The sequence below is a fragment of the Podarcis cretensis genome (assembly GCF_951804945.1).
Source record: "Podarcis cretensis genome assembly, chromosome: 15".
NCBI lineage: Eukaryota > Metazoa > Chordata > Lepidosauria > Squamata > Lacertidae > Podarcis > Podarcis cretensis.
Genome location: NC_137185.1, coordinates 33,087,150 through 33,115,135, shown reverse-complemented (window position 1 = coordinate 33,115,135; position 27,986 = coordinate 33,087,150). Strand labels below are relative to the sequence as shown.

Genomic DNA, 27,986 nt, shown 5'->3' with positions numbered 1-27,986 from the left:
AGTTGAACATCTGCCATGCTGGCTGAATGTCCCAGGTGCCCATCACAGGGGTCTCTGAAGGACCATCTTGCCCTGTGGGGAATGGAGAAGAAGCAGAAACAGTTTTTTCTGAACAAACTTCTCTTTTCCATTTTATTATAACTTTTTTAAAAAGGTGTTCTTTGCTGTAATCTTATGTAAACTGTTTTGTGAGGTCCACCCAAAAAATGGTACATAAATACTGTAAGTAAGTAAGTAAGTAAGTAAGTAAGTAAGTAAGTAAATATTATAAACCACTCTGGAGAGCCACTGTCAATCAGTATAGAGACTCTACTGAATTAGTATAAGGCAGCTTCTTTCTATGCTCCTAGGATGGGGCTGCTACAGGCAAGTCCCCGCTTCCCTCTGTGAAATCTCGCAAGGTGTGTCAGAGCTATACAAAATCTGCCTCCTTTGCAGGGAACCTACTCTCTGCAACCTCCGATAAACATGTGTTCAGTGAACCTCAGGGTTGTTGTTTTTATTAATTTAAACACCCTCTCTGATGCACAGCGCTGCCTTCCATCTCCAACTGTCTCTCATAGTCGTTTCATCATTGTCATTACCATTATTTAAACCTATTAGTTGCTTTTTGTACAGAAGTAAAGCAAAATGACTTAGAACGGTGGTTGTCTAGGCTCCATAGGTTGCAGGACTGTCTCCCTACTGCAAATGCAGAGATGTCTAAAAGGGGAACTGGCAAATGTGTTTTATTTATTCATTTATGTTTATACTACTGGATTGTGGTAAAACCTCAAAGCAGTTTTCAAGAAATATTAAATTCACCGATTAAAAACAGCTAAAAACCATTAGAAAGATTTTTTAAAAAATAAAAAAATAAATAAAAATTATTACCTTCCCTTTACTCCCAAGGTTCCATGGGCAGGTTACAACAATTCAAAAAATAATTAGAAATAACAGTGCAAGAGATTAAAACACACCAATACCTACATGTTTGTATAGGATATTGCGTATTAAAAAAAATGTTTGAAGCAGGCACCCAAAACCTGCCTGGTGTTAATGGTCAGGGGGTTCCTAAGTGTAGAAGCTGCAACACCAAAAGATATTTAATTTTAGCTTTCAAATTTCCCAGCTGTCATGCATCCTACAGAACCCAGCAAGAAGAATGAGTGACTGTTGTCTAGAATATTATCTAATTGCAATAATGTGCAGGTGGGCAGCTATGGAATACCACTAAATATTACAGTGTTGGGGAGGAAGAGAATTCCACCCACTTCTGTCTCTTCCCATTTCATTTAGTACAATTGCATTTGGGAGTCTGTAAGCCTCAGATTGCTTCTAGATCAGTCCTGTTTGCCAGTTCCACATCTTTGATGTTTTCTGTAATGCTTTTTGCTAGGGGGAAGCATCAACTCTAATCATGATCATTGTAAACAACACTTAACATTAATCATTGCTGCCTTTGTTTAATGAGCTCACAGTGAATTTGCTGCAATGTCCTCTTAATCCTGTAACAATCTGTGGGATCTGCATCCTATTCTGGGGGTTTGTATTTCAAACAGGGCTGCTGCAAAACTATCCCATAATGGCAGCCTATAACTGCACTGATACTTGAAAGGTGAGCTAGCATTGCTTATCTTTTAAAACATAGGCTTGTGTCTAGTGTTCCCTTTCTGCTAGTGCAAGGGCTCACATGCTAGTCAACGGGTGATGTGGTTTTTTCGCCCTGGCGCTTTCCCCAGAAAAACCTGTTCTTTGCTGCTGAATCGGAGCAAACAGCAGTCTGTGGGGAAACCGAATTCAGCATGAGTTTTCTGGGGCAAAGCAGTGGGGCAGGGGGGAAGTGCTCAGACACAGAGCTTTAAAGACCAGACCTGTGTCTAGCAAGCGTGGGGCAAAAGGGAAGTTTGGACATTTTGCTACAGACTCAGCAATCTCTTGCACAACCCATGTATACATTGTCTAGCACAGCCATGTTCCGCAGGCACAACATGTTTTTTCCAGAAGAACAAGGATACCCTAAGGGACTTTAACTGAATGCCACATTTAGATACAACCCTCAATATTTTAATCTTATTGCACGCTTGGGGAATTCTTATCTTGTTTTATGTTTGTTGATGCATTTGCAGAGCCTGATATTTAATATAGAGAGAGGAACCGTTCGGTATAAAATACAAAACAAAGTCCGTTTCCCGCAAGTGTTTTATTCACTATAGTCCTTGTTGTGCGTTCATGTCAAAGAGGCAGTGGAAATGAGCTCACTGGTGCTTCATTTTTTGCCACCCTCCAGCTTGTGGAAGATCAACTTCTGCAGCAAGGAGTCATCAATGAAAGCTCATTTTCCAGGGTCTAAAAGCCTCCACAGGTACAAAAGGTCCCTATTGCAGATGTTTGCCCTCTGTAAGTTGGACAAGAATGGCAATGGGACAGAGCTAGGGTGATCTTTCCTGCAGCCCCCTCCCATGTTCTGGGCATGTGGCCAAGCAGCAGGCAAGAAGCCCCTTAAAAGTAAAGGTAAAGGGTCCTCTAACCATTAGGTCCAGTCGTGGCCGACTCTGGGGTTGCGGCGCTCATCTCGCTTTATTGGCCAAGGGAGCCGGCGTACAGCTTCCGGGTCATGTGGCCAGCATGACTAAGCCGCTTCTGGCGAACCAGACCAGTGCACGGAAACGCCGTTTACCTTCCCGCCTATTTATCTACTTGCACTTTGACGTGCTTTCAAACTGCTAAGTTGGCAGGAGCAGGGACCGAACAACGGGAGCTCACCCCGTCACGGGGATTCAAACCGGCAACCTTCTGATCGGCAAGTCCTAGGCTCTGTGGTTTAACCCACAGCGCCACCCGCGTCCCTAAGAAGCCCCTTACCACCCTTTAATGCTTCAGGGGCTTAGGAAGTCCCTGTTGTAACTTAAGTGGCTTTAGATTGCCTTGGGCATGATCGAGCAATTAAGCTACTAACAAATTTAATAAATAAATAATAATGATAGGAGAAATTCACAACAAAATGACAATGAATTTTCACGATTTCTTTTTAAAAAACTAACTCACAGAATGATGCAAAAATGTGCAGAACTGAACTTGAGACTGGAAAACGAAAAACTGAGAGATACCAAAATTGCCATACAGTGGCACCTCTAGTTGCAGACGCAATCCATTCTGGAGTGCCGTTCGAACCCCGAAAAGTCTGCAACTAGAGCAGCACTTCTGTGCAAGCGCGGAGCATGATAGAGTGCTTCTGCATATGCAGAAGCACGCAGAACGCTTCTGCACATGCGCAGAGTGCACAGAACGCTTCTGCACATGTGTGCGCAGTGAAAACTGGAAGTATACACTTCCGGGGTTGCCACGTTCACAAGCCAAAAAGATGCAACATGAACCTAACACAACACAATGTATGACTTTACAGTGGAACCTCAGTTTTCAAACATAATCTGCTCCAGAAGACCATTCAACTTCCGAAACCCGAAGCATGCATTTCCGGAAGCAAATACTTATGGAAAACTCAATACGGAAGCTGCATGGCACATTCTACTTCCGAAAACCAAAACGTTCAACTTCTGAGACATTCGAAAACCGGGGTGCCACCGTATAGTCATACCTTGGATCTCGAATGGCTTAGTTGCCGAACGTTTTGGCTCCTGAATGATCAAAAACCAGAAGTAAGTATTCTGGTTTTCAAGATTTTTTAAAGTCAGATGTCCGGCACGACTTCTGTGGCTTCTGATTGGCTGCAGGAAACCACACCTTGGTTTTTTAATGGTTCTGGGAGTTGGATGGACTTCCAGAATGGATTCCATTCAACTTCCGAGGTATGACTGTATTTGCCAATCCCTACCTCCAGGCTAGTGTAGGGAGGATGAACAATCCAATCCATGCAGCATACGCAGTTCTGTCCTCCAAAAAAGGGGAATTGCTGGAATTGCAGGGGGTTGCATTAGATAACCCTCAGGGGCCCTTCCAACTCTTCTATTCTATTCTATTCTATTCTATTCTATTCTATTCTATTCTATTCTATTCTATTCTATTCTGGGGCCCAACGCTATTTCCTCACTCTGCCTAATAAAAGGGCCATCCCTCCTAAAACTGATTTTGGAATCCACAGGATGTGTAAGGATTATTTAAGCCACATTCTTCTTCTTCTTCTTCTTCTTCTTCTTCTTCTTCTTCTTCTTCTTCTTCTTCTTCTTCTTCTTCTTCCACTCCCTTTCCTTTAGAATCGTTTCTCAATAAATATCTCAATTAGAAACCTGGAGTTGAGCAACGAGGCTCCACTTGGAAGATATCGCCCACGCTGACTGTTCAGCCTAATTGCTAAAAGGAGAGCTGGCTTATGTCTGTCTCCTGCCTTCTTTTAAAATTTCTTAAGTTTGGATTTGGCTGGGGCTTCTTCTCAGGAAAGTGGAGACAGGCTTTATTTATTTTATTATATTTTATTTTGCTGCCTTAGTGACCATGTGTTTGTGAGCGATAAAACACACTCATCCTTTCTTGCATGGCAAGGCACCGGTGGGCACGAGAGTCCCGAGAGTCTCAAACGGCATCCGCCCTTGATTTACTCCACTTTTCTATACCTTTTTCCTGCCTGGTTTTAAAAATAGCATGCGCTGATGTGAGGCATTCAGCCTGGTGTTGCTAAGGAAGAAATCAAATTCAAATCCAGCTCCTTCATCTCCACTGGGGCGTTAAGTCCTTGTTTCCATGTGAACTACCAGCATGTAGGATTGCTGCCTGCCACGTTAAAAACTAGGACATACAGTTGTGACTCTTTGCTGGTTCTACATGTGGGAAGTTTGCAGAAAAGAAAGAGAAAGGAAAAACAAACCAGAGTCGTCGTGAAAAGCGGAACTGGTTCTTTCCTTGTTTTCAAGCAGAAATGGAGGAAACCATGCAGGGTTCAATGATTGTTTTGGATTTCTAGTGCATGCATACACACATAAGGAATCAGGCCCAGTTGAAATAAACACATTTAAAATGAAAACAGGACGTGCTTTCGAACTGCTAGGTTGGCAGGAGCCATTTGCCTAAAAAGGTAAAGAGACCCCTGACCATTAGGTCCAGTCACGGACGACTCTGGGTTTGCGGCACTCATCTCGCTTTATTGGCCGAGGGAGCCGGTGTACAGCTTCCGGGTCATGTGGCCAGCATGACTAAGCTGCTTCTGATGAACCAGAGCAGCTCACAGAAACGCCGTTTACCTTCCCACCGGAGTGGTACCTATTTATCTACTTGTGCTTTCAAACTGCTAGGTTGGCAGGAGCAGGGACCGAGCAACGGGAGCTCACCCCGTCGCAGGGATTCAAACCGACAACCTTCTGATCAGCAAGTCCTAGGTTCTGTGGTTTAACCCACAGCGCCACCCGCGTCCCACCATTTGCCTACTTGTCAATAAAAATAGATACAGTCTACAAAATTTTAGGATCAAGATCCTGCAACAAAATATTGAGCAGTGCAACCCAAAGCTTAATGGTCAGGACACCTGAACAAATTAAGACATGTCCTAGTTGATGCCTCTCGAATCACATGGGGGAGGGTGGTCCAGAGGCTTGGTGGAGCTATGGAAAAGGTGCTGTTCCTTGTGATCTGCCAACCATGACATGACCAGCAGGGTATTCCCCAATGGGGAAGTGTCCCCAGGATCAACCCCCAACATCAGCAGGTAAGGCTGGGGGAGAATACTGTCTGAAAACCTGGAGAGCCAAACTGAGGAAGATATCCATGTATGTAACCACTGCCACGAGAATGCTGACAGCCAAATGGTGGAAGGGAGTCAAAATACCCACTAAAATGGAGTGGCAGGCGAAATTATTTGACTATGTAGAATTGGCAAAGATGACAGGAGAAATGAGGAACCAGGCAAACCAAAAGTTTAACAAAAAATGGGATATATATTTAAAAGAACATTGATCACATATGAAATCTTTGACGTGCTTTGATTAACTTCTGCAGTGTGATATGCTACAAAGATTGTAGATAATGTATGATAAGTTAAAGGTCCTACAATATGCAGTCGACAGGGAAACAAAGGACCCATACTGAGGATGACGGAAGTCTCAACATAGGGAAGAACTTTATTTTATATGTAACATATGTTTTGTGTGTATTTGATGTGATTTGTTTTTTCTTTGGGTTTTTTGTGGTGAATGGATTCAATATTTAAAAGCAATAAAGATTAAATTGCAAAAAAGGGAGAGAAAACTTGGAGAGCCACTGTCAGTCAGAGTAGGCGATACTGAGCTAGATGGACGAATGGTTGGATTCATTACAGGTATAAAACAGCTCCCAGTGTTCTTAAGGCAATCAGTCTGCCAAGTATTCTGATCTTCAGCTGTTCAGGGTTTCCTATGTCAATAGCAAAACCTTGAAGATGTACACAATGTACAAACATGTACAAAATTTGGGGGGGTTCTTGCAAAAACGTATACATTGGGCAAAAATACTTGCAAAAACTGTGGGCATGAAGGGAAACATGTATGAAAACAAAGACAAATTTTCATGTACATTGGTAAAAGAATATAGAATGGGGCGAACTGGGGACTGGAAAAATGAGAAGCCAAAATTGACAGAGTCACCCACGCCTAATTCTGCCCCAGTCAAAACAGCCTCCATCTCTGTCATCAGTAAAAAAAATTAATCAAACGCAGAGCTAAGTACAGATATCCCCAGCTGTTGAGTGGGGCTCAAAGACCATCATTGCTCCATGGACCACAATTGGGTGATAAAAACTATTTGGCATTACTTAGAAGCTGGGCCAGTCACTCTCTCTTCCGTCCCTCCCCCCTCACGGCAACAGGCTGAGATTCATTGGTCAATAATTCACATCAATATTTGCAGTCCCCATATGACAAGCGTCAGACACGCTCCATCCATCTGACTTGCACTCCACAGCATACATGCAACAACTCATCAGCAAATATGGCTTTAGGGTTTTCATTTAAATTTTAAAAAGAAAAGATGAAAGGAAATAGACCACGTTGCATTTATACATCAAATACTATCTAAATTTGTCAGAAGGCCAAATTCCATTTCCCTTCTAACGTCTTTCCTCCCCCGCAAACCTGTACATTTGGTCTGCAAATGCTTTCAGGGAAAGCATATAAGCTTTGCATATGCCAACGATATCCCCAGATGGATTGAGCTAATGAAATCATGCTGCGGAATAGGATTGCAAGCCTATTTGTGCAGGGGAGAAATTGTGCGCCTGGAATGAAGAGGGCAAATTCCGATGTCCTAAAAGAGTGTCTTAATTCCATGGATCCAAGGACCTTTTGAAGACCCAATAAATCTTTCCACATGCAATTGTGCCTCCAGTCCTTCCAGTATACCATAAGGGTGTTTAAAACATCACAGGGGGCCACTTTTTTATATCCCTGCATAACTCACACAGCTGGGGGTTATGGCTCTGAACGCCAGTTGTTGGAGACCCTGAGCAGGAAAAGGCTATTGCCCTCCAAGTGTCCCTATGTTTCAGGGACAGTCCCAGATTTAGAAAAGCTGTCCGGGTTCCTAATTTGATCCCATAATGTCCCGCTTCCCCTTAGGACGCCCCTATTTTCATCGGAGAAATGTTGGAGGGTATGGAGTTGTGCAACCCCTGAGCCAAGGAGATAAGTAACTCTACAAACTTTAGAAGACATCTAAAGACAACCCTAAATAAGGAAGCTTTTCTTTAAAGTTTAATGTTTTATCATTTTTTTAATATATGTTGGAAGCTGCCCAGAGTGGCTGGGGCAACCAGTCACATGAGCGGGGTAAAAATAAATTATGATGATGATGATGATTGGATGCAGGTGGGGCTGTGGTCTAAACCACCAAGCCTCTTGGTCTTGCCGATCGGAAGGTCGGCGGTTTGATTTCCTGTGACAGGGTGAGCTCCCATTGCTCTGTCCCAGCTCCTGCCAACCTAGCAGTTTGAAAGCACACCAGTGCAAGTAGATAAATAGGTATCGCTGTGGTGGGAAGGTAAACGGCGTTTCCGTGTGCTCTGGTTTCTGTCACGGTGTCCCATTGCACCAGGACTGGTTTAGTCATGCTGGCCACATGACCCGGAAAGCTGTCTGTGGACAAATGCCGGCTCCCTTGGCCTGAAAGCAAAATGAGCACCGCAACCACATAGTCATCTTTGACTGGACTTAACCGTCCAGGGATCCTTTACCTTTTACCTATTACAGTGGTACCTCTGGATGTGAACGGGATCCATTCCGGAGCCCTGTTCGCATGATGAGTAGAACGTAACATGCATCCACACATGCATGGGTTGCGTTTCGTCACTTCTGCGCATGCATGTGTTCCGTTACTTCCGGGTCACCGCGGAGCGTAACCTGAAAAAGCTCAACCTGAAGCATATTCAATCCGAGGTATGACTGTATTCTTATGTACTGGGCCAGCAGGGGGATACTGTAGATAGTTATACAAATGAAGGATCGAAAATGACATTCAGTGATTGGATAGTTTTAGAAAATGGCAACAGTTACATTGTTCTGGAGCTCTATATAAGCAGGCTGACTGAGCTCCTCAGTTAGTTCTGTTCTGCCTCTGAATAAAGAAGAGCTGTTTGAAGAATCGCTGTGTCGTCTGATATGTTCACCCACAACTTAACATGTATCATCATCATCATCATCATCATCATCATCATCAAGACTCCTTGCCCTCTGCTCTCCCTTTCTTCCACTCCAACCCCACAGAGTTGGTATGTCACATGGGACTAAGCCTTGGTGACCGCAGCCTCCCTGCCGCCTTCTTGACTGTTTCCCAGCAGCTGCTACAAGTTGCCCAAGGGGGGAGGCCAGCAGTGGCAGCCATGGGGAGGAGAAGCCATGGGGAGTCAGCAGTATGCTCCCTTACAGCCACCACTGCTGCCGTCGCAGCTCAGGACAAGCGATGGATCATCCTCCCTTTCCCAGCTTGGTTGGTGGCAGCAATGGTTGCGGGAAGAGGGACATTCCGGCATCAAATCAGAAGCCAGGAGCTTTCATAATTCCAGGACTGTCACTGGGAAATAGAGAAACTTGGAGGGTGTGCAATTCCCTCCAGGTTACAAACCCGCCCACAGGCCACACCCCTGAATGTTTTTGATCGGCCGGAATGTGCCTTGGAACTGTGACGGTGCTGCTTCCTTCCTCTGATTTTTGCATGGCAGGGAAGAGTTGCACCCATTTGCTCTGCCCCTTTGCATCTGCCCCCGCCACCTCTGGCATGCGGCCACCAGAAGGTTGGGGTCAGGGACCGTGTTGAGAAGGGCTGCGCTGAGGAGGAATGGTGGGAGCCTCCCCCTGCTCCTGATCAGGATCCTGAATCTTCCCAGGAGCATAGTATAGGTTTGGAACAGTGGTTTGCAGAGGGGCATAGTTTAGAAGGCAGAAGTTGGGAAGTACTGTGTGGGGAACAGCTAGGAGGAGAAGAAATGGGGGAGAGAGAGTTAACAGACTCACTATCACTGGCAAGCATCCAGCCACTCAGCCCAAGGTCAAAGACAGAGGATAAGGTGGCAGCACAGAAAGCACAGGGCTTGTAAGATCAGGTTGCAAGGCGCAGAAATGAAGTGGGTGACTAGGGAGGAAGTGGGTGGAACCCTTAATTGAGAGCACCGCCATTCCGAGGAATGGATTCTTTGTTCTCTTGCTGTGGTCATTAAAATTTCTAACTGGTAAGGGACTGCTTTTGCTTTGTTCTGCTTATCTACAGCCAAAGTGGGGGAGGAAGCAGAGTCCCTGAAGCCTGACAGTTGGCCATGAAGGAACGTGGCCCTTGGACACATTAAGGTTCCCCACCCTGATTTGAAAGGGTGTCTAAACCAGGTGCCCAGCACTGCATGTGCAGGATGGAAATCCATAGCTAAAATAAGCCTTCTCCAAGCTGGTGCCCTCCAGATCTTTTGGACTATAAGTACCATCAGTCCCAGCTAGCATACTGCAGTGGCAAGGGCTGGTGGGAGTTGTAGTTCAATCATCTGGCAAGCACCCTGTTAGGGAAGACTACTGTACATGTCTATCTGGAACTAAGCCCCTTCAACATCAGCTGAATTTGCTGCCTCTCCCTTTCCTCTATCATTTCCCCTATACAGTGGTACCTTGGGTTACAAACACTTTGGGTTACAGACTCTGCTAACCCAGAAGTAATACCTCGGGTTAAGAACTTTGCCCCAGGATAAGAACAGAAATCGCGCAGTGGCAGCAGCGGGAGACCCCATTAGCTAAAGTGGTACCTCAGGTTAAGAATGGTTTCAGGTTAAGAACGGACCTCTGGAATGAATTAAGTTCGTAACCAGAGGTACCACTGTATTTGAAATGTAGTTTGGAAGCTCCTTGAATGCAGGGACCTGACTTCTTATACTTTGTGAACTGCCACACGCATTGATGGCACAATAATAAACTCTAATATTCATAATAATACATAAGACAAGATTGACAACTACTCCATGTTTTTCTTTTCTTCCTGGCATGTAATTGTAACTTTAAAAGTTAAATTAGTTTTTTTTTTTTTGGGGGGGTTAGGAATTTAAAAAGCTCTTTTTTTTAAGATGCTGAACCCATTTATATGCAGAAAACAGTATAGTGTTGACAACAATGAGCTAGTTAATTTCATTTATTCATCTCAAAGGGAATTAATCAAATCTGCATAATTATTTCCAAGGTTGAAAGGTATGTTTAGTTATTTAAAATGCGACTTTCTCTACTGAGAAGTGCAGTAGTGTGGGGTGGATTTAGCAGACAGTGTTGTGATTTATTTATCAGAGAAAAGTGGAAAGTAGAGATTGGAGCAGACAGATTGATGGTTTATTACACACAGGTTGCCTGGGCTAGATTTGGACTGTTCTAAACTGTCCTTTTGCAGAACACAATCCCAAAGGGGGCAGCGGAATGCAACTTCATTCTTGGCTGAAGCAGATGCAACTTATTTGTCTTGACGCAACTGCATGCTTGAGGGATCCCAGATTTTAAAAGTGGCATCTTGTGGTCTGCTAATTGCCCCTCTCGGCTGGTGCGCCAGCAGAGCTTTCTCAGGGTGGTGGGTGGGAGAAAAGTGGCGTCTTGCTGAGCTAATAACCATTCCAAACAAATTGCTCCTAATGTGTAAGCACATTTTCCTCTTCTTGCTCAGTTGCTTCCCACAACCGTCGGGGTGAACACTCAAAACCCCGCACAATTGTGCCCAGGGGGTGCTGCCTAAACAAAGGCCAGGGGTTTGCATTTCTAGAGGGGAGAGCTAGGTTTGCCAGTGGGTGGTGTTATAAGAATTCTAAGGTCCCAAATATAAAATAAAGGTTCATAAATGTACAAGGCAAACACATACATAATTACATAAACCACGTGTCTGAAATAGTACAGCAGTGCAGTCCTGAAGTCATTTTGACTCTCCCAACCCATTTTGACTGTCCCAAATTGACCTCAAATATTTTTCTGCAAGAAGGAAAGAAATGGGAAAGTCTCTCCATTTTCTTTTGCTTACCTGTCTTAAGGGCAGGTATGAACAGAGTGAGCCTGAATAAAGCCATGGTTTTCCCAGTAGCGATGTATGGAAGTGAGAGCTGGACCATAAGAAAGGCTGATCACTGAAAAATTGATGCTTTTGAATTATGGTTTTGGAAGAGACTCTTGAGAGTCCCATGGACTACAAGAAGATCAAACCTATCCATTCTGAAGGAAATCAGCCCTGAGTGCTCACTGGAAGGACAGATCATGAAGCTGAGGCTCCAATACTTTGGCCACCTCATGAGAAGAGAAGACTCCCTGGAAAAGACCCAGATGTTGGGAAAGATGGAGGGCACAAGGAGAAGGGGACGACAGAGGACGAGATGGTTGGACAGTGTTCTCAAAGCTACAGTATGAGTTTAACCAAACTGTGGAAGGCAGTGGAAGACAGGAGTGCCTGGCGTGCTGGTCCATGGGGTCACGAAGAGTCGGACACGACTAAATGACTAAACAACAACAAAGGGTGAGCCTGTGACATGGATTCAGGAATTAAAGTATTTAATTAAGTATTTAATTTAATTACCATAGCAAAAGAATGGCCGGGCTGGCCAGGTAAAGCAATCAGTGACCATTGTCAGGTATCCTGGCAGACAGGATTTCTGCTGTAAACCACCTCCTGTGATGCATTTCTGCTGTAGACTGCCTCCTTCTGTGATGTATGTATGATGTTTTGGGGGGTGGTCTTGAGCTACAAGGTGGGCAATTTCAAAAGTCTCTAGGAGGGCTTGCACACCACTGTTCTGGGTTCCTCCTCCCTCCTGCGTATGGTGAGTGAGGACCCTGTTGCAACAGTTTAATAAAGATCAGGCTTACTAGCTGCTTTGCTTCTCAATATTCTCTGGCTGGCCTCTGTTATTTCTCCTACCGACAGGGAACCCACTTAAGGACACTATATGGGCTCCAGGAAAGGGAAAAGGAGCAGAATTTTTTCTGTATTTTTTTTTTTTAAATTATTAAAATTTTCCAGAATAAAAAGGAAAGATAGAAAGAAAGGACAAATATAGTTTACACTTAGTTTCAGTAACATCTTTCCCGGACTTCCCCCTCCCCTCCCCCTCTTGTATTCCATTCCCTTAAATTGATTCCACAAATTCTCACCCCAAATTTTAAAACCTTATTGTAATTTTAACTAACCCATTTATTCCAAATTAATTTATCTTATTTATCTTAATTCCTTATATTTTATATAATTCCCTAAGATCGACCCCATTTCCCTTCCACGAATTCCCCTATTTTCAAACAACAGACAAGAAAAGAAAAAGAAAAGAAAGAAAAAATATGTAATTTTACAGCCTTTGGGTTCCAAATCTCCCCCCCCCCCCCATTCCCTGGTTCCGATCCCCAAAATTCATCCATTGTCTACTGCCAGCCTGGTGCATCCACGTCTATATCTCAGCTCCACTTTGCCGTCTTTTGATAGCTTTTAATTTCAAAAAGTCCAATCTCGGAGAAACTCTCAAAAAAGATCATTCTTCTTCCATCCAGACCTCTGTGTTTAAGAGTCTAACTCAAATTCTGTTTCTTGATCCTTTTAAAGTCTGGATGTTCCAAATGCTCCAACTTTGGATTTAGTCCAGCTCTTTGCTTTTTCCTGTTCTGCTAATTCAGAAACTTCTTGTTCTCCACAGAGGCTTTTGTTATTCAGGAACATAAACTTGCGTTCAGTCCCTTCCTTTCTTCAATAGATAAATCCATTGTCTCCCTTAGTATAGAAACCTCTGTAGACAAAATAATGCTTCGTTTTTGCAGCTTTCCCAAGAGATAACAAGTCCTGCTCAAATCCATAGTATTTTTCCACTTGCTGTTACTGTTGCAATGTCCCGGTCTCCCTCTAGAGGGAATATGGTAACTTAATTTCTTTCCAGATCAGACCCAAAAGTCAAATAACTTGTTGCCTTTATTTCCAGTAATTTATGTCCAAATTGTAACAAATCTAACCAGCAAAGCCATCGTAACAAAGTTCTCTTTTATTTTCCTGCTTTGACAGCTACTTTGACAGCTGTCAAAGTTTCTGTGTCTCTTCACCAGTCTCTCATAGCGGATCGTTCCCGGTTCCCAGGGGGGTTGCACCTTAGTTCCCGCAAACTAATCTTCTCCTCCAGCACAATTATTGTAATTTCCCTTCGTGAAGTTAATTTTTTTTTTTCAAATAAGCAAGTTCATCTCTCGATCTTAGTTGTCAAATCCTTGCGTTAAGCCATCTACAACGGGGGGGGGGGGGGCGGACTTCCTTTTTGCACCACCACACCCCCCCCCCCGCTCGCTCCAAATTCGTAGATCAAATTTCCCTTTTAGGTCCAATAAATTTACTCACGGGTTGTTCTTTTTAGTCCAAATCCGAAATTTCCAAAGAAGAAGTCGTTGCTCTCCACTGAATGGCATGCGGCTTTGCTAGGCAGGGGAAGCAGTGGACTCATAGCACCACACCCCCCCCCGTCACCCGCTCCGCAGCCTTTAAAAAGGCTCCTTCGCGGGTCGGGGGGCGCAAACGGTGCCCGCCGAGTCACCAAGTCCATGGGCATCTCTGCCCATGGTTTTTGAGGGTCCCCGCGTCACCGGCACGGCAGGACCCGACCCCTACCCAGCCGACTCCCTCCGGAGCTCGGAGGGAGTCCGCCATTCGGCGATGGCGCCAACCCGGAAGTGATTTTTTTTCTGTAACAGTGGTTAAAAGTTTTCCATGATTCACAGTTGCTAATGGCAGAGAGAGGTTTGGCGTGGGTGTTTCTACACACACACACACACACACACCTGAGTACAGAAGTGCAGGAGAATTGCATCTGATTGATTCCCCGCTGCCTCATAACTGTCAATGAAAAAGGATAGGAAATTGCCGCTCCAAATTCCCAAAACACATTTGGATTTTAAAGGTGCTAGTCCCTCTGCTACTCCTGTCTTTTATTTGCATAGATGTTTAAGGTTTTGTTTGGGGTTGTTGTTGTTTTTTTTAAAAAAGGTTTTATGAATTCTGTTCATTGTACAGTGGTACCTCGGACGTCAAACAGAATCCGTTCGGAAAGTCCATTCAACTTCCAAAACGTTCGAAAACCAAAATACTGTTTCCGATTGGCTGCAGGAAGCCATGGAAGTTGCAGTGGACGTTCGGGTTCCTAAAAACATTCGCAAACCGGAACACTCACTTCTGGGTTTGTGACGTTCAGGAACCAAAACATTCAACTCACAAGGCATTCGGATCCAAGGTACGACTGCAATTGCTTTTAGCATTTCTATTGTGTCCGTAAGTCATTTCTATGAATAAAGCAACTAATTAATATAAATGCTACTACTAATAATCATGATCATTATAATTGCTTCAGGGACAGAACTAAGCTTGAGCCTGCCTTACTGTTTATCCATAATAATGACAATTTGTGCGATGTTGCTAGCTTGCTATTGAGTTGACAACACCCAACATGGAGCGAGTAGCATTGGAAGTACACATCAACTCAGCTGAGGGCAGGGAGCGCGGGGAAATAATTATTTTTCTCTGCCAGAAATCTTCCCAGCAAGTCTGCACAGCACGTAGCATCTGTTTTCCACCGAAATGAGTAGGAAGGGATGTCAAGAATCATCTAGTCTGACTACACAGGGAAGACACTCTAGAGACAAGTTTTTTTAAAAAAATAAAATAAAACAGGAGGGGGATTCAAAGTGGCACCTGGAATAAATTGTGAAAATTGAATGCATTTGCTTCTTTTTTGCATAAGTATTTTCTGCTGGCCATTGGGGGGGGGTGTCAAGGAATAGTGCCAAGCATTGAAGCCCCCAGTGCAAGTCCAGTGCAAGGAAAGAAGGAAGGAAGGAAGGAAGGAAGGAAGGAAGGAAGGAAGGAAGGAAGGAGGGAGGGAGCTGAACAATTTGCCCGGCATCTAATTCTAAGCTTATGGTATAAAATTTAACAGCAGCAGCTCCAATTCAAATGGGCAGCCAGAGTGCCTTTCAAAAGAAACAGAAATAAAATACACAATATTAAAGTCACTAATTTGGACAGCAATCATTAAAAGTAGCAGTCATTAAACTCACTTCTCCCTGAAGAACTGCTTCCCGTGAGTGTAGAAAACGCTACGCTAGATGGTCTTATTTTTCTTACATATTAAAAGCAGCAGCAGTGATAAACTTTAAGAGCCTGTTCAAATGGAAATATTTTCAGCTTCAAAAATGTTTAAAATAACCTTTGCTAAAAAAAAAAACCCTGAAGCCTTCCTTTAAAGAAATTCTAGGTGCCGAAATCCCAAGGGAGCAGAAAAGACTACTGTATTTATGTATGTGACCACAGCTGCGTGGATGTTAATGCATAGCTGTCAACTTACAGATTTGAAAATAAGGGACCAGCAGCCTTGAAAATAAGGGACCAGCAGCCAAAATAAGGAACCAGCAGCCTCACCTGTTCCAGGCACTCCAGTCTTCCTGTCCTCCTGCAGTCTGGTTAAACTCATGCTGGTAGCTTCAAGAACACTGTCCAACCAACTTTGTAACCAGAGGTTCAACTGAATAGAATCTGAATCACATGCACCACAAGGCCTATGCAGCCTCAACTTAAGATGGCTCCCCGGCCTGGCTTTGCACTGCAAAGTTTGCAGCAGCACGTGCAACAAAATGGCGTCCAGCATTCAAAAAACCCCTCAGCTTGCATTAACTAGCCACACACAAGGCATGCAAGCTCCACCCCCCCAGTCGTTCTTAGACTTCTTATTGGGTGAGCAACACAGCCAAGCAACACAGTTGGAGCCTCCCTCCTCCCTGGCTGGCAGGGAGGGAGGGAGATGAGCTGCTTCCTTTGAAATTTAAGGGACATCATTTAAGGGACATTTAAGGGACATCTATCAATAAGGGACAGCAGCGGGACATGGCGCTGGAATAAGGGACTGTCCCTTCAAATAAGGGACACTTGACAGCTATGTGTTAATGGCCCAGAGATGGAAAGAAGAGAAAGTCCTTAACAGAGAAGAATGGCAGATCAAGTTGATGGAAATGATTAATAATAGGATCCACAAAGGGGAGGATGGAAGTCCAGGAGATTTCTTGGAATCTTGTTTTCATTATTTATGTTCGATATATCTCTGTAAAATTTTAATTTGAAAAACCAAATAATTCCCACCCTACCGAAAAAAAGGAAATATTTTCTGCTTCCATCAAAAAGAAAACAAGGAGGGCAATTGAAAGCCCCAGAGCTACTACCAAAAAATACTTTGTCCTCACTCAGTTAGCCACTTGCAAGCTGCCCTGAAGGTAACTTGAAGTGCAGAGAACACACAATCGTGCATTTTCAGTGGCTGGAGTGTGACATGTAGAAGGCTTGTGTTCAAATCCCCTCCAGCCACTAAATTCACTAGGTAACCTTAGGCTGCTCACTGCTTCTCTCAGCTGAACCTACCTCACAGGGTTGTTATGAAGATGCTCTACAACAGTGAATAAAATATGGCTGCAGAAATCCAGCCTGGATTCCCCTCTGCTTCCTCAGGGCCATGTGACTAAAGCAACTTACAAACTGCTTCAATATTTTCACAGGCCTGGAAAACTTTCTTCTCCACGTTATGTATCTATGAAGGCTATTTTCCTTTCCAAACCACCGACTGGCTGATTCTGCCAAGGTACCCAAAGCACTTTATGGTTTTAAAATACCCAGATACATGAATGATATAAAATGTAAATTTAGCTCTTCTGGAGGCGGCAAGATGCCATCTTTGCCTTGTTCTCTCTTTGGTGTTTGTTTACAAGTTGTTTTTGTTGATTTTTGGAAATCTGTTGTTTGTTTTGTTTTTAGAGCATTGGTGGTTTGATGCATTTTTTTAATTCATTTTTATTGGATGCCTTTGAATGTGTTTGTAGTGCATGTTTTTAATGGGTGTATTTTAATTCTTATCAGCCACTCTGCGTTTCTTTTCGAGAGAGAGAGAAATGGGAGGTGGCATTTTAAGATCATTTTTTTAAAAAGCTCTTGGAATAAACCATGCAAAAAACAGGACTGTTGCAAAACCAACAACAACAACAACAACAGGTTTTACTATACACTTGCTTAATGGATGTGCCATCCCAGCATACACTCATATCATATTGTATGATACAAATAGAATACCACAGTGAGGAACCAACAAATGCCTCTGTGGTGTAGAGGTTAGAGCAGGCATGGGAAACCTGTGGTTCCCCAGCTGCTGTTGGACTACAGTTCCCATCATCCTTGGCTACTGACTATGCTGGCTGGTGCCAATGGGAACTGCAGCCTAATAACCTCTAAAGGATGGAACAGGACACCTGTCCCCAGGTGTGAGTGTTAGACTTGGGCAAGAGAGACCCAGGTGCAAATCCTCACTCAGCCAAGAAGCTCACTGGGCAGGGGCGTAGTGTGAGGGGGCCACAGGGCTGTGGCCCTGGGCATACATTTTTTGAGAGGGCACAAACCAGGGGCCCCCACACAGGTGACCCACTTGGCCCTCCCTGGTGCTCCTCGCTGGCCACCACGTCGGCCAGCCAGGCTCACCCCTGTGCAGACGGGCAGGTGGCTCAGCGTGGCCCCACTTTGCTCTGGTGTAGATGGGGTCACTTCAGCGGCAGCAAGAGCTGGGGTCTACACACATCTCTCCGCCTGGCACATGTGTTCCTGCCTCACCCATGCCCTGGGTGCCAGCAACCGACACTACACCACTGTCACAGGGTGACCATGGGCCAATTGCTACTGTTGGCCTATCTACCTGGCAGGTTTGTTATGAGGATAAAGATGGGGGTGGGGAGGAGAGCCAAGTGTGCCACATTGAACTCGTTCGTCTGGAACAGAGCAGGTCACATTGTTTGCTTCTTGTCCTCAATCTGACAGACTCAAAGGGCAAGCTGTACTGGATACGTCATGTGGCCTCTCAGTCTATTTCTCAGTCTATTTCTGCTTCAGTCTCATTGTGCTTTGTACAGCCCCAGGTCCTCTCTCCCCTGTAAAAGGTAAAAAGGTAAAGGACCCCTCGACGGTTCAGTCCAGTCAAAGGCGACTAAGGGGTTGCAGCACTCCTCTTGCTTTTCAGGGCGAGGGAGCTGGCGTTTGTCCACAGACAGCTTTCCAGGTCATGTGGCCAGCAGGACTAAACCGCTTCTGGTGCAACAGAACACCGTGATGGAAACCAGAGCACACGGAAACACTGTTTACCTTCCCACCACAGTGGTACCTATTTATCTACTTGTACTGGCATGCTTTTGAACTGCTAGGTTGGCAGGAGCTGGGGCACAGCAACAGGAGCTCACCCTGTTGTGGGGATTCGAACCGCCAACCTTCCGATTGGCATGCCCAAGAAGCTCCGTGGTTTAGACCACAGTGCCTCCCCTGTGACATGTCAGTAGGCAGAAAGCCCAGTCTGCTCATGCCTCAACAGGAGAAAGTTCTTCGAGCAACTGGCAAAAGACCATAGAAACACAGGGAGCTGCCATATACCTAATCAGGCCATCAGCTGATCTACCTCAGCCTTGCATCTACAGTGACCAGAAGCATGGTCTCCCAGCCCTACCTGGAGATCCCAGGGATTGAACCTTGGGACTCGCATGCAAAACAGATGTTCTGTCCTTGAGCTATGGGCCTGAAGGCAGAAGTCAAAGTGATGGGAGCTTGTGAAAAGCAGCAAAGGGGCTGGAGGTAAGGAAGGGACTGAGGTGCTGGCAGCCATTAAGGAAACAACTCTGTGTGCCAGGGCTGGGCCCATGGGCAGCAGTAGGGGGTAAGCCAGGGCTGAAGACTAGGCCAAAGCAGAAGTCAGAACCAAAGACGAACCAAGGCTATAAGGGCCCAAGAGCACAGAAGGACCACGTTGCTCAATTGAGGCTGAACTGCAGGAGGAAAGTCCTTCCCATTCAACAGGATCCAATGGCCGTCCAGGGCGGGCAGAGTCAATCTGGGGTTTGAAGGTGCTTTGCAGAAAATCTGCTATTTGCAGCTTGGTGGCTCCCGACTTAGAGGAACTGCACACCGAACCAGATGCTCCTGACAGCATATGGTTTTCCCCATGTGTAAAAGGCAAATAGCAGCTTCAGGGAATGACGGTGACCATTCAGATTGGGAAAATGTATTAGAGGATTAATGAAGGTTACAAAAACCTCTGCATTGTTGCAGCCCTGATCTGGACCGTGTCTACCCATCCATGGCGGTATTCAACGTTTTGTTTTAAAAAGAGGGAGAACCAATAATGGAGAAAGGGATTTGCACCCAGTACATTATCAGGGCAGCTTATAAGAAAACATTAAAATGTCTTCAAATAAGTGGTGTATGAAAAGCAATAGCAACAAACCCAGGAAGTCTTTAAAAGCATCAACAGCGGATCTCAGGTGTGGTTTCGGTGCTGCTCACCCTTGCGGGAAAGTTCACCAAACTGAAAGTTCACCAAACTGTAGGGACCTAAATCTGAAAGCAACAATAGACCAGGGGAGATTGATTTTGTGGTGGATGCACTACAAAGCTGCTGACTACCATGGAGAAAGAGAAAGGGTCAATATGATCTCAATATTCTTTTTTAAAAATAAATAAATACAGGATTTCCAGACATTATTTTGGAGAGAGGATTTGCTTTATACAGGGTGAGTCCTTTAAAAGAGGCCCCGTGGATACAGAGTACACAAAAAAAGAGCCAGGCTGAGGGTCCATCTAAACCCACATGCTCTTCCCAATGAAGGGCAATCAGATGTTTCCAGGAAGCCAACAAGCAGGCTATGAAGAAGAATTTGGATTTGATATCCCGCCTTATCACTACCCGAAGGAGTCTCAAAGCGGCTAACATTCTCCATTCCCTTCCTCCCCCTCCTCTGTGAGGTGAGTGGGGCTGAGAGACTTCAAAGAAGTGTGACTAGCCCAAGGTCACCCAGCAGCTGCAGGTGGAGGAGCGGGGAAGCGAACCCAGTTCACCAGATTACGAGTCCACCGCTCTTAACCACTACACCACACTGGCTCTCAGTGTCTCCATTGCTCCCTGCCCCCCCGACCTCAGCAAAACGGTATTTAGAGCTCCACTGAGCATAAGAGATGCCATTTAGCTATCATTGGCAATAGGACCTCCATGCCACAAATTTATCTGGTGCTCTTTTAAAGTCATCTGACCCAGTGCCCATACCCATGTCTTGCAGAGCAACGAATTCTGCAAAATGCACTGGCTGAATGTGCTGTGCTGCTGCTAAGGGTGCTGTGAATTGTAGCTCTGTGGGGGATAAACTACAGTTTCCAGGATTCTTTGTGGGAGGGAGAATGTGCTTTGAATGTACGTTGTGTACACAGGCTGAATCAGGTTTGGCTTCTTCATCTCAGTCACCAGGCGGAGAGCACCATGCACTCCTGCTGTGGTTGGTGGTAGTGAACCATTCATTTGGCACCAAGGGACCTGAGGCACTTTGTGTCTGAGCAGTGTGAGGCTCGTTTACATGATGCTACACCGTAATTTACTGTTGTGTCCAAAAATCTTCAGTAGGTATAACACTAAACAACAGACTAAGTCCATAGCTTTAGTGAAAGTTGACGTGTTTCTGTGAACAAGCATCAAACCACCTTTGCCTTCAGTTTCAACAATACAGTGGTACCTTGGTTCTCAAACACCTTGGTTCCCGAATGCCAAAAACCTGGAAGTAAGTGTTCCATTTTTCGAACATTTTTCGGAAGCCAAACGTCCGATGCAGCTGTCGGCTATTGTTTCCGGGGCACCTGCACCAATCAAAAGCTGCGCCTTGGTTTTCGAACATTTTGGAAGGCAAACAGACTTCTGGAACAGATTGCATGTGGCGCTTTTGTTTTTGCTATTTATTTTGTGTTTTTGTTTTTGAGGCTTTTTCGGTTAATTTATTTTTGTGACTGTGTGGAACCCAGTTCAGCTAATGAGTGATTGGTTGTGTGACTGCGTAAATGGATAAAAGCCCCACAACCTGATGACTATCATCAGTGCAGGTAAGAAAAAATAATAATTTTAATTTTAATCATCTACAATACTGTCTTATTTATTTTATAGTACAGTGCATTGATTATTGCTTTCATTTTATGGATCAATGGTCTCGTTAGATAGCAAAATTTATGTTAAATTGGTGTTTTGGGGGTTGTTTTTAAAAGTCTGGAATGGATTAATCCATTTTGCATTACTTGCAATGGGAAAGTGTGCCTTGGTTTTGGAACGCTTTGGTTTTGGAACGGACTTCTGGAATGGATTAAGTTTAAGAACCAAGGTACCACTATATGTGCTTAAGTGGGAAAATGGGGAAAGGGCAGGGATCAGTTCTGGAGACCATAAACAGAAATAGAAAGCATGAGTTTTCGTTCTCTACAGGGCAGGCATAGTGGGCGTATTCATCATAATTACCGCAAAATTGCTGCGTAGAATAATGAATGGTTATCTTGGCCATTAAAATGATACAATGATAGTATTGGTTACAATGCAGTGATTGCAACAAGGCTTTTCAAAGCCTGTTTGTTTTGTCCTTCGGATGCGTTGCAGAAATGAATGGAAAAGAACGTGCCCGGAAATGAAATTCCATTTTGTTTTCTTTTTGCATGCACTTGGAATGAGCTTGTATTAGAGCCCTCCAGATGTTTTAGACTACAAAACCCATCAGCCCCAGTCAGCACTGTCATGCAACTGGGGCTGCTGTGAGTGGTAGTCCGTAACATCTGAAGGGCGGCAGGATAGGGAAGGCTGAATTGTTTGCATTACTTATCTGTGCACCAAAATGTCTCGGGGACAGAGGAGAGAGAGCCATGAAACTAACAGATTGCTGGTAAGTTCTATTGAGTTTTGACTGCAGTTAGGCTGAGTCTGTTGCTCCTTGTTTAATTGCCTATTAAATGGGAAAGCTTTGTCCAATCCATCTGAAAATTGGCAGGTCTGATGCCCAGAGGGAATTATAGAATGACTGCAAATTTCATGTCATTGGAATGAAAAGTATCCAAGATGATACGAGACCCCTGGAAGACTGTCTGAATCTTTCACTGAAATCAATGGGAAATGTATAGGATGTGCACTTTTTTAAATTGCCTCTGAAATAATAGGAAGCTTTTGTTCAATTCCCTTGGAATTTGGCATCTTTGACACCCTGGGAGTTAGTAAAAGGACGTAACATATCATGAATTTTTGGACAGATAATGCCACAGTTACAGCAGGAAACTCACTGAATCATCCATTTAAACCAGAGTTGTGGAAACTGTGGCCCTTTACATGTTGCTAGACCCCAACTCCCATCATTCCTGTTATGTATTCAGTGGTCTGTGTTTGCCTGAGCTTCAGTCTGGACTAAGGATTCTGAGCTCCTGTATTCTGATTCAATACAAGTTGTCTAATCACAGAACATTTCAGGATTTGGGCCTCTGTCATTGGCTCTTGAACTCTGAGTCATGATTCGCAGTTTGGAAATTTAGACAGCCAATCATGTTGAGAGTGGGAGTGGCCCAGGCCTTCAGAAATGTATATAAGCAGTTGCTTGTCCTCTGTTTCCCAGTTATGTAGTTCAACAAAAGTTCTTGCTGTTATCACTGTGTCTTGCCTTGTGGGAACCTACCTACACTTCAATTCCTACCATTGACCATGATGGCTTGGTCATAGACAATGGTCAAGGATAATGGGAGCTGGGATTCATTGATATCTGGAAGGTCACAGGCTCCCTGACTTTTTGTTACAAAGATAAGGGCAGAGATTACTGCAGGGATGGGGAACCTGTGGCCTTCCAGGTGCTGTTGGACTACAACTCCCATCAGCACCAGTCAGCCTAGCAAATGTCCAGGGATAATGATTTGTCTAACAACATCTGGAGGCCCACAGGTCCCTCATTCTTGCTCTAGACCACAGCAGCTTATGCCACAATAAATTGTTTCATCTTTCAGGTACCACAAGACTCTTAGTAGGAAGGTAAATTAAACTAAAAGGTAAAGGTAAAGGGACCCCTGATCATTACGTCCAGTTGTGACCGACTCTGGGGTTGCGGTGCTCATCTCACTCTATAGGCCAAGGAGCCAGCATTTGTCCACAGACAGCTTCCAGGTCATGTGGCCAGCATGACTAAGCCGCTTCTGGCAAACCAGAGCAGCGCATGGAAACGCCGTTTACCTTCCCGCTGGAGCGGTACCTATTTATCTACTTGCACTTTGACGTGCTTTCGAACTGCTAGGTTGGCAGGAGCAGGGACCGAGCAATGGGAGCTCACCCCGTCACGGGGATTCGAACCACCAACCTTCTGATCGGCAAGTCCTAGGCTCTGTGGTTTAACCCACAGCGCCACCCGCATCCCTAAATTAAACTAGGTACATGCAAAAGAATGGCTCTCAATAAAACAAACAAGTAAGCTGGGCTGGGGCATTCGGATCCTTACCACTTAATCTCCATTGCGTAGGTCCCCCGCACGAGTGCTGCTCGTGCACTCGGGGTCCTTGCTTTTGCGCTCTCCCCCTTTGATCTTCTTCCTAGTCATATGGCCACGGAAACTGGCCTGGATCTTGGCGGCAGCCGCGTTGGCACTGGGGTCATCCAAGGGAATATCCATGATGTCTTCATCCAGCTTGGTGCAAGCCCCTTCCTGTGAGAGAGGGAAGGAAGCAAAATAAACACAGGAGGTCCTCACGCCATCAGGCACATTCTTGTCAGGGACGAAGGAGAAGTACCAACAAAAGAAGAATGGCAGATGAAACTGATGGAATATGCAGAGATGGCGAAACTGATGGGAAAGATCTGAAACCAGGAAGATCAAGTATTTTCTAAGGACTGGAGTAAATTTGTAATTTATTTAAAAGACCACTGTAAACAATCTCTGACAGGGATGTAAGGACACTCGTAATGTGGAACTATTTATGCTTATCATGGTTATTTAACAGATGGATAATGGTAAAAGATGCAGCAAATTTAATCTTAAACATGGAACTGATGGAGGGAAGGAAGGAGGTCCAAAGGTTCAAAGACCCTTGTACTTTAATGTTTGAAACTGTGGGGGAGGGAACAATTAAAAAATTAAAATATAAAAATAAAAGTTCAGACCACCATCTTGATTCAAAATGTCATTCAATTGTATCCAAACATAGACGAAAACCTGCTCCTTGGTCTTAGGAACCAGCATGAACTGACAGCTTTCCAAGATATGGCTTTGATGTCATTCTGGACCATGACTGTTTCTTGTCATATTATTCAAAGCAAAACAAACAAAGCAACCAACCAACCCAGGAATGAACTAATGTTCATTTATCCCTGAAGTTCTTGTCAAGGGCTGTTTGTGCTAACTTTAATTACAGCTTGGTGCTGACTTCAACCCACCATAACTTCAGACTGCAAATAGCTATAGGTTTGTTGGAAATGACTAGGCTTTGTTGTGGTTTTGTCAGACAAGTGTGAGATTGTATTTTTTCTTTCCTTTCAAAACAAAAGAGGCAGCCAAGATTGAGGTGAAAAGCAGGAAAGGGAAGGGAAGGAAGCAGCTTACTGTGTTCCTATGAATGGTTTGTATCTCATAAAGACATTATGTTATTCTAGCGTATAGGACTTCATCCTAGGAGATGTCACCAAGGAGAACAGTTCTATATGAGAAGGCATTCCTTATTTGAATGGTTCTGTGGTCCAAGTCTAGTTTAAAGATCAAGATATCATAAAAAGGGAGAGCAGGGTGCAGACTTTGAGCTGCTCATCCACACCTGGATTGTTCAGGCCAGACGGCAGGTCCCCTGGCCACAGTCTTCCTCATTAAGGTGAGATATAATTTAAATTCTCTCCAGGTCTTCTACTCAGGATATGATCAGGCCAAAGCACTCATTAAACAACGTGTAGCAGTCATAGAGCACCAATTGGATCTAGCCAGGACCCCAACTTTTATCACCAGTGAATCCACCAGGTACTCTGCCTCCCCCATGGCATATCTAACTAAACTCGAAGTCCCTTAAGCATCGGAGGGCCTTTACCCTGGCATGATGTCACGCCCTCCCCTCTGCTGTCATTGAAGGTCAATGGCTTACTTGTAGAGACAATGCCCCTGTGACTCTGGACAAATAGAAACAACAGAGCATGTGCTTCTCCAGTGCCTATACTATAGAGATATTTGTATTAGCCTCACCTCCCCACTACTCCATAAGTACCCAGGGTGCACCAGACAATTCTATACCTCCCTGCTGCTTTCATATACCAACCCTGCTACAACCTACAATGTTGCCAGATTCTGCACAGCCGCGTTCAAAATTCGTCGGGTGATGACCTGTGCCACAAACTAGATTTAATGAACACTCATATCAGAGTGCTCTCTAAATTGATAGCTACAGTTTTTTATATACTAACCTTTTATGCTCTTCCACATCTGTTTAATGCTCCTAAGCCTTCTTTTAGATTCTTTCAGCTTCTTGTAGTCTTTTGTACAGTGGACACTTTGGTTGCGAACATGATCCGTGCGAGATGCACGTTCGCAATCCACAGCGCCTGCACATCTGCACGCACGCGGGTTGCGATTTGGCACTTCTGCGCATGCGCATAGTGTGATTTAGCACTTCTGCGCATGCGCAACTGCTGAAACCCAGAAGTAACCCTTTCTGGTACTTCCAGGTTTGGCGGTCCGTAACCCGAAGAAAACGCAACCTGCAGCGGCTGTAACCCGAGGTATGACTGTATATACCTTCTGTTTTAATACTTCTTAGCTTTCCAACACGGTTTACAATTTTTAAATGTTTGTACCCCACCCTACTTATGCTGGTCTATGACTGTAATATAGATTTGATTGATTGATTGATTGATTGACTGATATAATTTAAATTATCACTGTGATTTCTAACATTGCATCTGTACCTATGTAAATTTCATGCAAATCTGCGCCTCCTTTTTGATGATGTGTTAAGGGACTGCCCAACCAGAACACCAGACTCCTTCCTGAATGGCAGGTTACTATTGCAGACTAGATGCAGACAGAAGATGAGCTACCCTGCTGGATCAGGGTAGTTGCCCATCTAGTTCAGCATCCTTTTCTCACAGTGGCCAACTAGATGCCTCTGGGAAGCCCACAAGCTGGACTTGAATGCAGCAACCCTCTCTCCAGCTGCGGTTCCCATCAACTGATATTCAGAGGCATGCCACAGATCCTCCAGGCGTCCCTATGTTCCAGGGACAGTCCCGGATTCACAGAAGTCGTCCCGGTTTCTGATTTGATCCCAGAATGTCCCGCTTTTCCTTGGGAGGTTCCTATTTTCATCTGAGGAATGTTGGAGGGTATGGTAGGAGGTATCTGCTTCTGTTGGAGAAATGTTGGAGTTATACAACTCCTAAGCCAAGGAGATAAGTAATTATACAACCTTTAGAAGACATCTGAAGGCAGCCCTGTATAGGGAAGCTTTGGTTAATGTTTTATTATGTTTTTATATACGTTGGAAGCTGCCCAGAGTGGAAGAAGAAGAAGAAGAAGAAGAAGAAGAAGAAGAAGAAGAAGAGGAGGAGGAGGAGGAGAAAAGTAGGTCGTCCCTATTTGCATCGGAGAAATGTTGGGGAGTATGATACTGCCTACGGAAGAAAGTAGGGACGCAGGTGGCGCTGTGGGTTAAAGCCTCAGCGCCTAGGACTTGCCGATCGAAAGGTCGGCGGTTCGAATCCCTGCGGCGGGGTGCGCTCCCGCTGCTCGGTCCCAGCGCCTGCCAACCTAGCAGTTCGAAAGCACCTCCGGGTGCAAGTAGATAAATAGGGACCGCTTACCAGTGGGAAGGTAAACGGCGTTTCCGTGTGCGGCTCTGGCTCGCCAGAGCAGCGATGTCACGCTGGCCACGTGACCCGGAAGTGTCTCCAGACAGCACTGGCCCCTGGCCTCTTAAGTGAGATGGGCGCACAACCCCAGAGTCTGTCAAGACTGGCCCGTACGGGCAGGGGTACCTTTACCTTTACCTTTACGGAAGAAAGTAAACATCATGGCTAGTAAAGGTAAAGGTAAAGGACCCCTAGACGGTTCAGTCCAGTCAAAGGCGACTTTGGGGTTGTGGCACTCTTTTTGCTTTCAGGTCGAGGGAGCCGGCGTTTGTCCACAGGCAGCTTTCCGGGTCATGTGGTCAGTGTGACTAAACCACTTCTGGCACACCGGAACACCTTGATGGAAACCAGAGCGCACAGAAACACTGTTTACCTTCCCGCCACAGCAGTACCTATTTATCTGCTTGCACTGGCGTGCTTTTGAACTGCTAAGTTGGCAGTAGCTGGGACACAACAATGGGAGCTCACTGCGTGGCGGGGATTCGAACCACCAACCTTCTGATCGGCAAGCCCAAGAGGCTCAGTGGTTTAGACCCACGTCCCCTTTTACCTTTTAGCTCATGGCTAGTAACCACTGACAGCCAGGACCAAATAGAACAAGCAAAAGGAAAAGCTTTAGCAATGTATACTGATGTATGCGTGAACATATGCCTTGAGGAAGTAGTGATCCACAATATAAGCATTGGGTGCTGTGACGTGTTGTATTTATAACTGTTTCCCTGTTTTCACCTGTGAAACAGTGGGACATATGGAACAGCCTAGCCCAGCCTCCCCTTGTCTCCATTCTCAGGAATCAGATTATATAACACTAGCCCTACTGCCACTGGATCGGAGGAGTTGCACAAGAAAAGCA

At 44.9% G+C, this 27,986-nt stretch overlaps 1 protein-coding gene across 1 annotated transcript in view; it reads right to left on the bottom strand.

Moving 5' to 3' along the window:
- NRGN (neurogranin) overlaps positions 1–27,986 on the bottom strand; it is a 50,685-nt gene that overhangs the window by 5,420 nt on the left and 17,279 nt on the right. Inside the window, exon 2 of the mRNA XM_079955311.1 lies at positions 23,751–23,954. Within this exon, the coding sequence (XP_079811437.1) occupies positions 23,754–23,954 (201 nt within the window). The 3' untranslated portion in view covers positions 23,751–23,753. The remainder of the gene's footprint in view (positions 1–23,750; positions 23,955–27,986) is intronic.